Source organism: Benincasa hispida, chromosome 1, assembly GCF_009727055.1.
Source record: "Benincasa hispida cultivar B227 chromosome 1, ASM972705v1, whole genome shotgun sequence".
NCBI lineage: Eukaryota > Viridiplantae > Streptophyta > Magnoliopsida > Cucurbitales > Cucurbitaceae > Benincasa > Benincasa hispida.
This window is the reverse complement of record NC_052349.1, coordinates 1,593,478-1,610,197: the sequence shown is the minus strand read 5'-3', so window position 1 is coordinate 1,610,197 and position 16,720 is coordinate 1,593,478. Positions and strand designations below refer to the sequence as shown.

Here is a 16,720-nt window from a genome sequence, read left to right as displayed (position 1 = left end):
ATTTACATTAATGTATATTAATTTATTTAAAATAAGTATGATTTACATTAATGTATATTAATTTATTTAAGATAAGTATGATTTACATTAATGTATATTAATTTATTTAAAATACGTATGAAGTGAAATTATAAGTTTACTTTTAATAGTGATGAAAATAATGAAATTTAATTAATTTTAATTATGTTGATTATTTTAGGTTGGTTAATATACATTGATACTGAAGACGATAAATTATTATTTGGTAAGAATTGGGATAAGTGTAAATTGGGACAAATTTGAAACAAAACTTAAATTGCAATGGTAAAATTGTAACATTTTGAATTGTATGGACTAAACTAAAACTTAAGAACTAAAAATATAATACTTTGGAATCTAGTGACCAAATGAAAATTATACCAAAATTTTATTTTCTTTCATAAATTATATGTTTGTATGAATGACCACAATTCGGTCGTGTTGACCTCGAATGAACCGGATTCTAAAATAATGAAATTTAACTTTTTACTTATGTCGTGAAGCATTCAGTTTCAAATCGTGTTGGCTAGTCTCTTTATTCCCTCTCAATCGTGCTCTTGTTTCTCTCTATCATTTCAAACACTGGAAGCATTGCAAATCATCACATTTCTTCTTCAAACTCTCACAACCATGAAAAACCATTGGAAGGTGGTTAAAAGCATAAGCGCAATGGTTCGTCGGAGTGCGAGCATGAACGATCGTTAGAGCAGGTGATGAATAGTTGGATGATAGCCACAAATGCAAGGGAGAGATGGAGGGAATAATGCAACACGAGTGCAAAGGAAGAGAAAGAAGTGTGAACGATAAGGATGGAGAAAGTAACAAATACAATCTAAGTAGTATGTGACTAAGTAAACAGTTAGTATTAATTGTTTTCAAATGGATCATTTGACATTAACACAAGCATAACACAAGCTGAATCATCGTGCAAAAAAACCCACGATCCTACAATATGCTACAAAACTTCCATTTCTAACAAATGTAACATCTTCATCATAAATGAATCAATTTTCACAAAATTTTAAATAAATTTCAGGCATGTGATATAAGTAAACAATTAGTATTTGTTGTTTCCAAACGGATCACTTGACAATAACACAAGGATAACATAAATTGAGTCATCAATACAAAAACCCCATGGCGTTACAATGTACTATAAAAGTTCCATTTTTAACCAATCCAACGTCTTTGTCATAAATGAATCAACTTCCACAATTTTTTTTTTTAAATTTCCATCTTACAAATATTTAAACTCAAGCAAGGCATAAATTGTAGGTAAAATATTAATTAAATAAATGAATAACCAATTTATAGTACAAAATTCGATGATGTAACAATTTAAACCATAAATTTTATTAAATGTATTAATTTCCACTCTCATTCATACTTCCCTTTCAAAACATCATGTGAGACTTAAAATCATACCAATTAAACAACTAAATCGTGAAACGTTTTAGATCATTTATTAAGATAATTTTTCAAAAGATGTTAATGGTTGATCAAATATAACACGTGTCTATATTTCTTCAAACCTTAGATTAACAAATTAAACTATAATTTTATTATTTTCTATAAAAAAAAATAATTTACATTCCAAACACACTATTATAATTCAGCCTCGTATAAGTTTTACTTAAATGGTGTAAATGGATTATTAATTATCGATAACAAATATAAAAAGAAAACAAAGGAGGTTTATTTATGGTTATTATTTATCTGAAGACCAGTGAAAAACGAGATCCAATAGAGGCAAGTGCAGAAATGGTCACAGTCACCGATGATAAAAATACGGCAACAAACAAAGCTTTGGAAAATGAACTTCACAGTCCAAAAACAAGTCATCTCTTCTACTTCAAACCACAGTTCGCCATTAAAGCCCTCTCCCTTTTTATCTCCAGATCTCGCAATTTTCCCTTTTAACCTCCATTAAAATGCTCTCCTCACACATCATATCTTCGAAAAACCCTCTTTCCACCAACCCCACTTCCCCCTTTTCCCCATTCTACCCAAATCTCCTCCCAACCGTCCGATCGAAATCCCCCAATCGCCCCAAAATCTCCACCTTCGCCACCGTTAATGGCGTCTCTTCAAAACCCACGTCTCAGATTCTCAATCCAATCCGCAAATCAAGCCGGTTCTGCAAAAATCCCGTGAACCCATTTGGGTTTCTTCCGTCCAAACCTAACTCCCATGTCCTCGCCGCCGCTGCCGCAGAAGGCGGCGATACCGCCGCCGATTCCGCCTCCAGCGGTAAAACATTTCAGCTCGCCATCGTCTTTGGTCTCTGGTATTTTCAGAACATAGTTTTCAATATCTACAACAAGAAGGTTCTCAACATTTTCCCTTTCCCATGGCTTCTTGCTTCGTTTCAACTCTTCGCTGGATCGGTTTGGATGCTCGTTCTTTGGTCCTTCAAGCTTCAGCCATGCCCTAAAATCTCAAAGCCCTTTCTAATCGCCCTCCTCGGTCCCGCTTTATTTCACACAATCGGCCATATCTCCGCCTGTGTTTCGTTCTCAAAAGTCGCTGTTTCTTTCACCCATGTCATTAAATCGGCTGAACCGGTCTTCTCGGTTCTATTCTCCTCGTTCCTCGGCGATTCGTATCCAATCCAGGTCTGGCTCTCGATTCTCCCCATTGTTTTTGGCTGTTCTTTGGCCGCCATTACTGAAGCTACCTTCAATTTTGAAGGTCTTTCAGGCGCCATGATCAGCAATGTAGGATTTGTGTTAAGAAACATTTACTCTAAAAGGAGCTTGCAGAACTTCAAGGAGGTTAATGGGTTGAATTTATATGGTTGGATTAGCATAATTTCTTTGTTGTATCTGTTTCCTGTGGCCATTTTCGTTGAAGGGTCCAAATGGGTTCAAGGATATCATCAAGCAATTGCTTCCATTGGAAATGCTTCAACATTATATATCTGGGTTTTGATTTCTGGAATATTTTATCATCTTTATAATCAATCTTCTTACCAAGCTTTGGATGAAATCAGTCCCTTGACATTCTCTGTTGGGAATACAATGAAGAGAGTGGTTGTGATTGTGGCTTCTGTGTTGGTTTTTAGAAATCCAGTTAGGCCTTTGAATGCTGTTGGTTCTGCCATTGCCATTTTTGGGACTTTTCTGTATTCTCAGGCAACCACTAAAAAGAGTGCTAAGAAGATTGAGGAAGGTGAAAAGAAGGATTGAGGATTGGAAGAATAAGAAGATTGAGGAAGGTGAAAAGAAGGATTGAGGATTGGAAGAATAAGAAGATATTGTTTGGCTTTCATGGAATTCCAATTATGTCTTTTGATCTTCTTCCTGGATTTTCTGTTCTTTTCTTGTTTAGTTCAGGGATGACTAAGCAGATGTTGTTGTGACTTGTGAGTTTAAGTTATGAAATTTAGGCTTTTGCAGCAATGGTTTTGAAAACTTATGGATCAATCTCTATGCTTTTTCTCTTTGAAGTTGTTGGGTTTGTGAGATGAGATCGATTGATCAGTTTTGTTTCTGTTGCTGTGTAAATGTTAACGTTTCATTAGTTCAAACAAGAAACTTAAACAATGTGAGATTATTGATGTTTTTGTGTTTTTTTTTTTTAAATTAAGTTTATTTCATCCACATTTTTTATAATAATTTACATCTTTATCAAGTAGAACGGTTGTATTATTAGTCAAATTTAAAAAAACAAAAACAACCTTTTGAAAACTACATTTTCTTTTAGTTCTTGGTGAAAAGTAGATAATAAGAAAATAAATTTGAAGTGGAAATAGTATCCGTGGTTTAATTTTCAAAAACAAAAACAAAAAAACAAAATGGTTACTAATTAAAAAACAAAATGAATACTAATGGTTACCAATAGGAAAAACAAAATAACTACCAAACGGGATCTTAATTATCAGTTTCATTGTATAAGCGTTTCTTTATTGGGAATGATTGTTGACAATACGAACATATCTCATAGTTCTAAGTTGTACAAATTTATTTGAAATGATGATGGAATCTGTCCAAAAATGTAAACTTAACCCAAATTACCAAACTCACCTACCTTTGTAGTTGTCGTCCATGGTTACGCACAAATACTTGGGTCTAGAATTATTTAATTTTAGGTTGCTCGTAAATTATCAATTGATCTAAAAATGAAAATCATTATTAAATGGAAATGAAATAACATTGCAAGGGTTTGAATATAAGACTTCTGACCAACTGGTATTATCTTAAATCACGGATTGACTCAAAAGTTTAAGTTATAGGTAAAGACAGATTTAACTCGTATTATCTAACAATCGCTAAGCATATTTTGACTAGATAATCTCTTTTATCAAGAGTTTAAATATTCAAATCTCTACCTCTACAAGTTGATATAACTTGTGAATGCTACTATTTTGGAATGTAATTTTTTTTATTTTATGTTTAAGAGAATGTTTTTATATTACTTTGATTTGATGGCATGATAAAAGGGAAAAAAGACATTTCCAACAACTCTACTTTAAAGTGTAGACTAACTTTAGGTTATTCCGTGTGTACTTCTAAAAAAATATTCCAACGTTTTATTCTTGAAGTAAATAAACATGAATGATATTTAGATGCTGGTATCTTTATGTTATTCCCTTTCGTTACTCATGTTAAAAAAAACAATTAAAATATTTTAAATAAAAAATAAGAATAATTTATTACACGATAAAATATGATTTGACTGTTTAATGGGATACACAATTATAGATGTTGTCTGAATACTCTAAATAATTTTCAAGCATGTTTAAGACGAAGTACCATCATTTGGTTTCTTTTTAATTAAAAAAAAAAGAAAGACATTGTGACCTTTTGTTTTCTATTTCTTAAAATTCATTATTAACTTATAAATATTGCCATCACTAGTTACTTTTAATATTTTTATTTTATAATTCTAACTTCTTCTTCTTTTTTTTTCTTTTTTTTTAATTTGGTATTGATTTTGAAAACATATTTAGAAACTAAATAACAAAAACAAATAAATCGATTAATGTTTATAAGCTTAGTGTGAAACCCGGATTTCTATTATTCCTTACTTAAGCAAGTGATTAAGGAAATTAACTAGGTAAAAGTTAAAATCTATGTTGAAGTGAAGGAAATTTCTAGGTGTTGAACAGATTTTCCTTGAGTGGTTGAGCTAAGCTTAAATCCCTGAAAATTGACTAAGTGTTGGACTAGGCATTGCTATGCATTGGCCACAAGATCTTGGAAAGAGTATTTGGGCAAAGGAAAAATTTGAAAATTTGGCTAAGTATAGAATGTTGTGTGGGATGCGTTGGAAGGGACCAATGCATTGGAAGAGGTTGTGTTGATGCGTTGGAAGGGTTGTTGGTGGATGGCATGCAGCCGAAGGAAGGAAAATGGAAGTGATGCGTTGAAGGGTTGGATGGCACAAGGGTAGGCGAGAACACGGGCAAGGCGTGCGGTATGCGTCGAGCGCCCATGCGTTGAGCAGGCCAAGCGCTGCCAGACGCCCAGCCATGCGTCGAGCAACCTCGGCCAAACTGCCCAGGCATGCGTNAACCTCGGCCAAACTGCCCAGGCATGCGTCGATGCACTCAGCCCATGCGTCGAGCGCTGGCGTGCAAGCCAAGCGCCCCATATGCCGAGCGAGCCGAGCACGCATGCATCGTTGCCCAGCACCCATGCTACACGCGCCATACGTTGGTGACTAGCGCACATGCCAAGCACCATGCATCGATGCCAAACGAACGATGCGTTGATGCCGAGTGAACTGTGCATCAAGGACGAGCGACCATCCTATGTGTTGGTGATGGCTGGCTCTTGCAATGGCTAAGTTGGATTGTGATGGTAGTGAGATGGTTTGCACGATGGATACGTTGGACAAAGGCCATGCGATGAGCTAGGTTGGATGCGTTGGACGATGGATGCATTGGATACGTTGGAGTTAGATGCCTTGGATACGTTGGATGCGTTGGATGTTGGATGCGATGGATGCGATAGTGCAATACTATGCGTTGGTGATGTGCTATGCATTGATTATAGGATATGCATTGAGTATGGACTATGCGTTGAACATCCAAGAGTTGGACACATATAAAGGATGAGATCACCTAAAAAAAAAAGGTCATTAAACCATGTGTCTTCTTGGGAGGAAAGCCCTAAGCCTTAAGAATTTGAGGTGGTGACATCAGATTGGAGGCTCATGCGTTGGCAATGTGGGAGGAAGATACTTAGCTTGCGTTGATCACTGCATTGCGTTGATGGGGTGAAAAGGAGACACTTGGCCATGCAGCCAAGTAGGTGGTGTCAACTCTGGAGAAGGTTTGGACACCTATAAATAGGGCCAAAAGACTTCATTTTTAGATCACAATTCAAAAATACCGTAAAAAGAGTGGGAGAGTTGAACAAACCTTGCGTTGGAGCCAAATCCATGCGTTAGTCATAGAGGACGCATTGGACAGTAAGGTCTGAAGAGGACGCATCAACTTGAGACGAGGAGTTCTCCCAATTTACTCGTGCATTTAGAGTGATTCCAAAGCCACCTGAAAGCTATGAAAGTCTAGTTTTCAGGGTAGGGCTTCCAGAGGAAAATCTCAAAGGTAACGGACTGGAAACTGAGAAGAAGACAGAAGGGTCAGGCTGTTAGATCAGCTTGGGCCAGTCTTGAATATTCTGTGATTCCGGAAAAACCACGAGAATTTCTGAGCTCAAATTTTAAGGTAAGATTCCTGAGACATTTTAGAATATTTTTGTAGAAGGAAGTATCTCAAAATAAATTTTATAACTATGAGTAATCTAATCTGTAAGTTGAATTTGGATTCTAGTGGTAAAAATGGAGCCCGAGGTAGAAAATGGAGCTACTAGAAAAGCTCCTAAGCAATCAAGGTGAGTGTTTACTTAGTTTTATGTGTTGATATGTGGATAAATGCATATATAAAGTGCCAAATGTATGGTTATGATGCTATGTTCTTGCCATTATATTGTTTGTAAAATTTCTATGGAAACTGAGATTATACCCAGATTACATAAGTTAGCATGCTTAACAAAAGGTGCTTGACGGGAAAATATAGTCGGCCTCGGTCGGCGGGAAATAATAGTCGGTGACGACCGGCGGGAAATATAGTCAAGTACCTAAGCATGACTAGCGGGAAAATAATTGTCGATGTGCACATTGGCGGGAAAAGTGGGTTATAGGAAAGTTTCCATAAAAGTTGTGATGATTGATAATGTGTCCATGATATGAGCATGCCACGTATAGCATGGAACTAGAGGATGTTGATTGAATGAATATATACATGATCATGCATAAATTATACTGGAATTATGATTATGTGATTGATTTCCCAAAAATATGATTTGCAAAGTAATTATTATTCTAAAAGAACCATTCACTGGGCTTAGTAGCTCACACTTTTCCAAATGTTTGCTTATACCCCCCAGGTAGCAAAAGGTGAGGAGTTCCAGGGTGTTGCTAAGGTCAAGGTTTGCCACGTGCCACAGTTACACTTTCGGAGGGTTTTACAGTTGGTTGTTGTTGTAAACTTGTATTTAAGTCTTGGAGTTGTAAGAACATCACATTGTTGTAATGAAATGGGCCTACTTAATCAATTGATTATTCAATTTGTACATTGGTATCAGAGTTATTTCTGCAAGAGTTATTAGGCAGTAAGTGTCAACCAAAGAGTTGATAACTATTGCCAGTCATGCCCTTCCTTAGGCTTGGAGGGTGGTCTGGGGCAGGGTGTGACACTTAGTTTTAGAAACAAGAGACAAAAAAAAAAAAAAAAACCCAAATGCTTTGGACCAAAATAAAATTTTTATAAGTTAAGTAATTCTACACAATTAATTGAGAGTGTCTATTATAGTTACTTGAATCATTTATTCATTTTTAAATGTTCAACACTTTTTAATCTTAGTAAATAAAAACAACTTTAAAACACTTGGATTAATTTAAGAATCAAATTTGAAAAATATATGTAACAATCTCAAGAGGTTTTATGTTGGTATGCTCAACCCGTTGGCTATTTTTTAAGGTAAACTTCGATGCGGCTTTTTGGATGGCAAATTGGATATCGAAGCCATTATTCATGACAAATAATGGTAAGATTATGTCTGCTTAGGAGAGTCGCTTCTCCATGACAGAGTTATGTGGAGCTTGCTGAAGCTATAACTATGTTTCGTGATCTGTTTAAAGCTTTCAAGGTTTGTATTTCACAACTGTGAACTGAAACAAAATTCTCTAAACCTTTTTTATCGAGAATACTAGATATGCAAACGAGATTTGGGCTTTTGTTAACGTCATTTAAGATCTCCACATCTATGGTTTTGTCCATGGTCTCCTTTTGGTTAATCGCATGAGTAATTCTGTTGTGTATGAGTTAACTTCCCATGCTCGTAAATCTCAGTCCTCGGCTATATGGTTCGAAAACCATCTTTCATGGGTGGATTATACTCTTCCTTTTTATTTGTTGCGTCTTTAGTCCTTTTTTTTTTTTTTTGAGAAAAATACACATTTGGTCCATAAGTTTTGTTCTATTTAGTCCATAGGTTTCAAAATGCTACACATTCAGTCATTAATTTTTTAGTTTCGTTTCAATCTAGTCCATATGTTGTACAATCTCGTCCAGATCGCCTACCTAATCGTCTAGTAATCACGAACAGTCTCCTCCTAGAACAAGCACCCATCGACACCACCACTTGGTAATCTTGGTATTCTCAGAGTGAGAATCCAGGAGGTGTGGGATCTGTTGGATTTGATAGAGGGATGGAGGAAGGAAACGATCGTACTACACGATCAAGCAAGTGGGAGAAGGTATTGTCTATCGCATAGACTGTGAATGTTTGATCGTTTAGTAAATCTCGCTAGTACATGATCATCATTTAGTAAAACACGTTGGATCGTCTATACGATCATTTAGTAAGTGTCGCTCTATCGCTGGATCGTTTACACGATCATTTAGTAAGTGTCGCTATACACGATCGTTTAGTCTCTTGCTTGAAGGCTATCGTGTAGTCTCTCGTGAGCTAAACGATTAGTAATGCAACTAATGATGTGGTTTTACAAAATGAAAACTCTTTTCATTTTATCCTTCGGTCATTCAAAACTGAAAATAACCTCTCACTTTCACGGTTAATGAAAAAAATAACCAGCCACATTTATCGTATAATTGTTTTAATTATAAATAAATATAATAACTAACTTATCCTATTATATTTATAACCTATAATTTTAATATCACATCACATGTAATATTTAAACCATAGTTATTTTCTCCTTTAATTAATATAAATCATATTTATATCAAATCCTTCAATAAATGTATCGCATATATCATATCAATTATATCACATATAATTTAACTAATTTATTTATATCATATATAATCAAATTCTCTATTGTTAATTTGAACACTTCAAACTAACCCAAAAACTTACTCTCAGCTTGAATCCATTGAGCTACCAAAGGGACCTTATGGATATGTAGCTTGAAGCTCCAACAGTACGTGAATAACTGATTTAACTCTTTAATCACGAAATTCATCATCTGTTAACTGTCGGACACTCCATCAAAGACCGATAGTTGCACTATTCTCACTATAGATATATTTATGTATCAATTGGATATAACCAATCAACAATACGATAACCTTTCACATGTCGTTTGTAAGTATAGTTGGGCTAATTTACCGTTTTGCCCTTATAGCTACATCTAACTCTTTAAGTACCACTGATTCTTCTAATGAACAATGAACACCTCTCGGGCCATGAGAAAGTGTGTGGCGCCACATCGTTCAAGCCTCGGAATCAACCCTTAAGGAAGCAATCTATCTACTTACCCCTACTTCAGGAAAGGAATGAAATCCATATCGTATAGCTGAGTTCTCAGCTCCTCAATCAAATGAATCCCCAAAGTGGTAGGTTTGAGTCGGCAATCTAGCCACTTGCACCATGCAAATCAAATGACTGCCCTCGTAGGCAAGAATTCTCAACTCATTCAAGATTAAATGTCATGTTACCTATAGTCATCCTAGTAAAATGAAATCTATCATGAACGGTGTTATATAACGAGACTAAACATTTCGTGGTCCGGTCTTATACAAACTCCTTTGTATAGGACACCCCCGCTCACATGTCTCCACATGAATGATCAGGATCAGACCATTTGTAGCACTTTTTCAATACTTGTAACATCTACAAAGCAAGTCGTATCCGTAGTGTCATCAGGATAAGGTTTCCCTCCTTTATCCATATACTACAAACCACTTAGGTTATCACTTAAGGCATGATCCACTTGTATGTCTCCACATGCATGTTTAAGTTACAACGATAAACAAGGATCTTAGTTTATTGGTTTGTGGTAAATGCAACTAAAATATCTCATATTTCATAGATAACATTGAAGAAAATATCTCATATTATTACATTACAAACGTTTGTTCGTATAGGTGTTTACAAACTACAGGACCCTACGAGATTTAAGGTATCAACCCCAACATATGTTTCAAAATGCTACAAGTTTACTGTTGACATCCGAGTTTTGCTTCAATTTTGTCTTTATATTTCAATATTTACACTTTTAAGCCTTTTTTTTTTTTTTGGTTAAATACCCACTTTATGTCTTTGGAGTTGATAATGTTAATATATTAAAAATCATTAAAAAAATTGTAATTAATTAGTTTCACTAGTTTTATCACTTTTAAAATTGATTTTGAAATTTCACTTCATAATCATTTTTAATTAATTGTAGAAACTAATGTCAATATTGAAAGTGACTATTTAATGAAGAATTGAAGTTAGAAAATTAAAATCTTAAAACCCAATGATCACATTGAAACAAACGTTAAATCTCAAGAGTAAAATTTAAACATTTTGAAACTTATGGACTAAATCGAAACAAAACTCAAAACTTAAAGAATAAATGTGCAACATTTTAAAACATATGAATCAAATAGAAATTAGAGTAAAAACTTATTTTGGACCAAAAAGTTATTATTATTATTTTTTTCAATATGATATACTAAAAAAATAAAATTATTTAAAATGACAAAACTGCTGAAAATATTCACAAATAATAACAAAATATTTTGCGAAATGAATAAATATTTAAATATGATTTAAATATATAAAGATGATTATTGTGCAAGACTATTATCTGTATCTGTCATGACACATAAATGCAAATATTAATCTATCGCGATTTATTACAGATAAACAGTGAATTTTTGCTATATTTATAAACATTTTTGTTTTTTTTTTTTTTTAATATTTGAACCAAACACCTAAAAAAACCCACAGGGTATTTCCCCATCCCTAGCTTATATAATATATATATAATATATATATATAACTATTGTAAAATTAATTGGAGACGGGAACGGGGCGAGGATACCCTCCTGTCCCTACCCCATCCCTAACTGTGGACTTGGTTAGATCCCCAGTTTGACCCCATTCCTAATCAAATCGGGGATTTGGAGCGGAGACTCGACCCCGGCGCGGGGATTTTTTGCCAACCCTACTCTAATCCAACGTTTTTTCTTTAAATATTTCATTTTACAACCGTATTGTTAATATCTATTAATTAATTTAAAGTAATTAATAAGTAAAATTTAAAATTTATTTTTAATAGTGACAAACACATGGTGAACTTAATTAATCATAATTATTTTTATTATTTTAAATTACTTAATATACATCAACACTAAATATGAAAAATGAGTATTTAACGAAAAACCAATGTTAAAAGTGTAAATTGAAATTAAGGGATTAAATTGAAACAAAACTTAAATCTCAAAGAATAAATTATAATATTATAGAAACATTTGACTAAATTGAATTAAACTCGAAACATAAAGACTAAATGTCCAATATTTTGAAACTCAAAGGCCAAATGAACTAAACAATCAAAAGGCATTTTCCAAACATATACATATATATAGTATATGTATGTGTATTATATATATAAGTAATATAATATATATATAATAAATATTATTAAATAATATATATATAATATAGTGTATGTATGTGTATTCATTAAGAACCCTTTTTCTTAGCTCGTTAAAATACATTAATCCACTATCATATCAAACAAAATGAGGGCCTAATTCCCGTCCCTTTCTCAAGAATGAATGTTCTGAAGAAGGTACGACGACTGAGTGTCCCACCATCTGCTTGCTTCGAGCTCACTGGTTAGTGAATACTGATCTATTTTCTCCTTTGAATTCCGTTTCCCCTTTGTTCATTCTCCACATTTTGTTTGGATTCCCAGAGAAAACTCGTTTAATTTTACCTTAATTTTTGGTTGCATTTGTTCTGCCAACATTCGTCATTTGCAGGTTTTTTTCCCCGACCTGTAATCATTAATTTTATCCGTTTCCCCTTTCGCAGGCGTCTGCAAGTGATTTGTACTGAAAACAGGTCTCCAGATGCAGTCACAAAGGAAACCTCCGACAGAGCTTCCAACAATGGAGCCGCAAGATGGAGAAATTTTGCCACTTTCAGGCAAACCCTACCATGCTTTTATTCTTTCTAAATCGCATGTCGCTCCCATATGTAGTTTGGTAAGTTCTTCCTCTCATGAAAATCACTCAGAAATTTGAGAATAGTTAGAGCTACAAAAGGTAAACTGGATTAACTAGAAAGTAGAAACTTGTTTATCAGCTTGGATTATGTAAGGCTGAAATTTTAAAGTCAATACAACATAGGTTACTTACAAGTTGACGTTGTAACAAACAAATTAACTTAATATCAACACAAAGATGGGTAACCTAGTTTGGTGCAATATCACCTACTTTGAAGTAGTGTGCTCCGTGGAAGGAAACTTCTAAATAATTACAATGAAGTACATTCTGATAAACCCCCTCTACAGTGACTCACGTACAACTTACTTTCTAGTTTCAACTTGCACTCTTCCTAAGTTTGAAAAAGTTTGAGATCCACTTACTTCCACAAATATGCATCTCCCAAGTTTTGTTTGATATCCCTCGAAACAAACTTACTTAGGGTCCTCCAAAGTGTGAGCTCCCTTGCCTTTATAATATACCTTTTTCTAAGCTAAGTATGAGATCTCCTCAATACAATAGAACTTAGGCTCCTCTCAGTATGAGATATACTTAGAGTCCTTCTAAGTGTGAGCTCCCCTCACCTTTGTAAAATAGTTTTTCTCAAGCTAAATGAGATCCCTTCAATATAATAGAACTTAGGCTCCTCTCAATATGAGATGTACTTTTTTTTCACTTACATTGATTGATAATAGACGAACACGCTTCAACCTAGTCTAAATGACTAATGACAACACCCTCAACAACGTGGTTCACAAAGTTCAGTATTAGTACATAAGAGAGTTCAACGTGAATGATCTCTAAAATACTTAACATATGTGTTTTCTAATTCAAAGGGCCTAACCCCAACAAAAGCAAAAACCACAAATATATATGGCGCAACCTTGAGGAGATATTCATACACGGAAAAAATACTTTCTTCCAGACTAGGAAAGAAAGCTTGCAAATATGCACTACGTGCAATAGCAAACGAGGAAAAAAATCTTCAAGCAGATTCTGCACGACATGGAACATGATGTATGACATAGTACCAGACATGTTACAGAACGTGTTGTTCAAGTTTTGCCTGTAATAAGATCAGTCAATCAAACTACAGTATCAGTGGTCAATCTAGAATGTAGTTGACTAGTTTGGGGGATCATCGATGGTTTTGGCATCGTTTTTGTTATTATTATCTCTTAAAGAAACATTTGAAGAGAAACTTGCAAGATTAGCTAGCCTGGAAAGTGGAAACTACTATAAAAAATAGGTTAGAACAAAAATTTTGTGAAAATGGGTTCTGAATCTACTCTAAACGTTGGTCTTTTGTTATTTGATTTTTTTGAAAAATAATATTAATTTAAAGACTTTTATTCATTCCTAAATCACATGCACAGTAACATTAACTTTTAGGGATCGTTCAATCACAAATCTAAACAAATATAGTTTTGAAAACAAAAACAAATTATCATTAAAACAGCCATCACTTTTCTGTTCTGAATCCCAATTCTTAGGATTTGACAGTACCCAATTCTTAGCTAATGCCAAATGCTCAAATTGGGCATTTTTTAAGCATGTGACTAAATCAGATTAACTATGAAATTCTATCGTATCTTTATTTGTAGGTTTTGCCAGCTAAATTCCATTCTATTTTACCTGCTATTGTAATCCCTGCGGTTCTTTTCTGTCAAGGCAAGAAATGGACGATAGATTATTATGGGAACCGACGTGGTAAGGCACTCGATACAAAACAGTGGAGGAAATTTGTTAATGATAACCGTCTCAAGTCTGGAGATGCTTGTGTATTTGAGCTCATGGAATGCAGCAGCAGCATACTTAAATTTAGAGTTCAAATTCTCAGAGGTGACATACCTTTCCAGCTGCACGACAAGTTCAGTGGGGAGACGAAAGACACCCCCATATACCTCGAGTAGCTTCCCTTTCTGTGGTTCCTTACTTTTCAAAAGTTCTGACTTGCCGACATCATATCCACTTGATATTTGTAAGTAGATACATAATCCTGTTTTTATTATCTCATGAATGTACAAGTGAAAAGGTTTTCCAAATTTCATGATTTGTTTTTCTCTTTTCATTCTATATTTCATTTTCTTTGCAACTGAATTCTGAACCAGAGGGAACCTTCAAATACATGTTTTAGGAAGCAGGGAGAAACCAGACATGGAACAACTCATGCTTACTCATCCCCCTTCTTGTACCGTGTGTTGTTGCAACATCATTAACCATGACTGCTGAAAAGAGTAGACATTAAGGCAAGCATAAATTAGACCATTATATTTTATTGGATGATACAATATTAAATTTACTTTCATCCATCAGCTTAAACTTTTGGGTCAATCAACGATTTAACATAGTATCTTAACAGGTGGTCAAAGAGATCATGTATTCGAACTCTTGTAATGTTATGTCGTTCCTAGTTAATATTGATTTTCATTTGTTGGATCTTCTACATATTTCAAGCTCACAATTGAGTCAATTTATCTTCATTCATCAACTTAAACTTTTAGGTCAATCAGTGATTTAACATATTTTAGTAATGTATTTCTTGAGTTTTATCAACATGGATGTTCTTAGTGCAAACATTATATTGCCATCTGATGTCTTGCTGGAGAGTTTTGGGTTGAAGGGGAAGTGGTTCATCCATTACCCTGTCAGAATGTTGACTAAATTACTATATACTTTCATGATCTTTAGATGTCAGTGCTTCAAATATGCATATGCACACAAAGACGTTCCAAGACTCAATATTTTTTTCCCATCGTTATGTTCATATTGTTGTTGAAATCTCGAATTGCAATTTATTTTTCTCCTTGTATTCCTTCAACCTTCTGTGGTGAAATCTTGACGCCATAAATCTTCATGTTTCCAGCTCCAGATTGCCCCAACATTATCATTGTCATCGTTCTACATTGATATAACTATTGTTTGACATCATTTCCGAGTTTGGTATGAAAACTTTTCGAAATCCACCAGATTGCCCTACTGATGTACTGGAGACTTTTGTATGTAGACATTTTCTTCTATGCATGACGGTAATTCAAGCTTAAATCTTAGAAGTAATTGTTTGTAAAGGATTAAAGACTAGGATAATTGTTGAAGTACTATAGACCTTAGATTATTAACTCTGAATTTGAGTTTGCTGTTGTTGTATTGTATGAAGTGAATGCATATGCATTTACAGCCAGTGTATTAATTCCACTAATGAGTAATTTCTACTTTGAAGTTTACCACTCCTGATAAACAGGAGAAAACGATTCAGACATATAAATCACACAAAATCATGATTTTCTGTCTTTCAATTGCATGAATGTACTTTGAACTTAGCAACCAATGTAATATTTCGGTACAATATATTCACTCAAATATTTTTCTTAACCTTTTTGAGAAAGGTATCGCTTAGTCGAAACATTAAAAAGAATTAAATCGACGGCTAGTCATTGATGTGAAAGATGATGAATGTAAATTAGTAACTTATTCAATATGATATTTGAAAAAAAAATTATTTTCTCTTTTCTCTTCCTATGCATATATTCTCTCTCCAATAATACGTTTCATATCTTCTATCTCCCATAATTCACATCCATTAGTTCCTCTTCTCTCTCTTTTCTCCTTTCCAACGGCATGAGTTGCAGGTTGTAAATGACGGCATGAGGGCGAATTGATAATGCTACATGAGATGACACAAATGGCTCAGGACAAATTGATGACATGGACGGCGTGGGGCAAATCACGGTGACAGGTTGAACAAATTCGGTGGGGGAGCAAATCCGGTCGACGACGATGGGGTGAGTAGGTCCAATCGACGTTATGGAGAGAGATCCGTGGCGACCTTCGCTGAAGAAGGAGAAGAGATGAAGATGGAGGATTATGTGTTATAAACTCCCATATAAAGATGGACTTTATTTTTTTTTTCTTCTTTTATATATATATATATATAAAAGCCAAAAAAGCCAATAAATTGATACATGAAACCATAGAAAATATAAAAAATTACAATAAATTCATTTTCTCTCTCTAATTGATAAATGAGAAAAACTATGTTAAATGCATTTTCTCTCTTTTATAATAAATGTATTTTCTCTCTTCATCATTAAAGTAGCTTCGCAAATAAGAAATATATATATAAAAAGTGAATATAAATAAATATAAAAAAGAGTAAAACTATCCAAAAATAACACTAAAAACATT

At 34.1% G+C, this 16,720-nt stretch overlaps 2 protein-coding genes across 3 annotated transcripts; both read left to right on the top strand.

Moving 5' to 3' along the window:
- The first annotated feature begins 1,785 nt into the window (after positions 1-1,785).
- Positions 1,786-3,568, top strand: LOC120069243 (xylulose 5-phosphate/phosphate translocator, chloroplastic). The gene has a single exon (XM_039020958.1). The coding sequence runs from the start codon at positions 1,950-1,952 to the stop codon at positions 3,204-3,206; it is 1,257 nt and encodes a 418-aa protein (XP_038876886.1). The 5' UTR covers positions 1,786-1,949; the 3' UTR covers positions 3,207-3,568.
- An 8,606-nt stretch (positions 3,569-12,174) lies between these two features.
- LOC120090299 (B3 domain-containing protein Os04g0386900-like) lies at positions 12,175-15,018 on the top strand. Of its 2 annotated transcripts, none has more exons than XM_039047883.1 (3): positions 12,175-12,535; positions 14,140-14,516; positions 14,647-15,018. In XM_039047883.1, exons 1-2 carry the CDS (start codon positions 12,401-12,403, stop codon positions 14,446-14,448), a joined length of 444 nt encoding a protein of 147 aa, XP_038903811.1. In that variant the 5' UTR covers positions 12,175-12,400; the 3' UTR covers positions 14,449-14,516; positions 14,647-15,018. The 2 variants fall into 2 exon arrangements, with proteins under 2 accessions (XP_038903811.1, XP_038903804.1); XM_039047876.1 differs by having other exon boundaries at positions 12,176-12,535; positions 14,673-15,018.
- Positions 15,019-16,720: the final 1,702 nt, after the last annotated feature.